The sequence below is a fragment of the Kryptolebias marmoratus genome, unplaced genomic scaffold (genome assembly GCF_001649575.2).
Source record: "Kryptolebias marmoratus isolate JLee-2015 unplaced genomic scaffold, ASM164957v2 Scaffold212, whole genome shotgun sequence".
Taxonomy (NCBI): Eukaryota; Metazoa; Chordata; class Actinopteri; order Cyprinodontiformes; family Rivulidae; genus Kryptolebias; species Kryptolebias marmoratus.
Window position 1 is genome coordinate 1 of NW_023665946.1, and position 1,105 is coordinate 1,105.

The following is a 1,105-nucleotide window of genomic DNA, read 5'->3' on the forward strand; positions in this document are numbered from 1 at the left end:
CCGTTTCCTGAAGTTTTGAGCTCCAGGCAGGGATGAAGATGAAAGACAGACTTTGTTTAACTCCTGCAGCTTTTTGTCCTCACCTTGATGCCGTAGCGGTGACGCATGGACACCCTGATGGACATGGTGATGGGGTGGAGACAGCTGAGGACGTCCAGCAGAGGGAGACACAGACACTGACCGAACTCTTTAGTGGTTTTACAGGCGAAGCAGGGACAGCACCAGCAGACACAGCAGCCTGGAGACAGAGAGACAGAGAGAGAGACAGACAGGCAGAGAGACAGGCAGAGAGACAGGCAGGCAGAGAGACAGAAAGACAGAGAGACAGAAAGACAGGCAGAGAGACATACAGGCAGAGAGACAGAGAGACAGGCAGAGAGACAGAGGCAGACAGAGAGAGAGACAGACAGGCAGAGAGACAGAGAGAGAGACAGGCAGAGAGACAGAGAGAGAGACAGGCAGAGAGACAGAGAGAGAGAGACAGGCAGGCAGAGAGACAGAGGCAGAGAGACAGAGAGAGAGACAGACAGAGAGACAAGCAGGCAGAGAGACAGAGAGACAGACAGAGAGACAAGCAGGTAGACAGACAGAGAGACAGGCAGAGAGACAAGCAGGTAGACAGACAGAGAGACAGACAGAGAGACAGACAGGCAGAGAGACAAGCAGGCAGAGAGACAGAGGGAGAGACAGGCAGAGACAGACAGTCAGCAGAAGCAGCTAAGCTAAACCTAGCAAAACAGCAGCTAAAGCTAAAGCAGCTTCAAACCTCATAATTTTAGTTAAACAAAAAGTTGAAGTTAAATGTTTTAAAAAGTCTAGAAGTTACCAGAACCAGCTGTCACAGCAGCCGGACGTTCGGATACCAGAACAGCTAAAACAGCTGAAAGTAGCTGAAGTGAAAATCTTTACACTGTTTCTTATCCTCCCAGCAGTCGCAGATCCCAGACGCCCAGTCGGGTTCACCGGGCAGAACCAAGGACTCGGGCTGCCTGGACACGGGCCAGTCCATCCTCCACCAGTCCCCGGGTCAGCAGAACCGAACCAGACACCTGGGTCAACAGAACCAGACCTGGGATCAGCAGAACCAGACCTGGGTCAACAGAAC

General features: G+C 52.1%; 1 protein-coding gene across 1 annotated transcript; it reads right to left on the reverse strand.

The window, feature by feature from the left end:
- Window positions 1-6: 6 nt before the first annotated feature.
- On the reverse strand, window positions 7-1,099 carry LOC108229587 (cornifelin homolog B). The gene is made up of 2 exons (XM_017405262.3): window positions 910-1,099; window positions 7-238 (listed from the first exon to the last, which is right to left on the reverse strand). The coding sequence occupies exons 1-2, from the start codon at window positions 1,007-1,009 to the stop codon at window positions 57-59; spliced, it is 282 nt and encodes a 93-aa protein (XP_017260751.1). The 5' UTR covers window positions 1,010-1,099; the 3' UTR covers window positions 7-56.
- Between the last annotated feature and the right edge of the window lie 6 nt (window positions 1,100-1,105).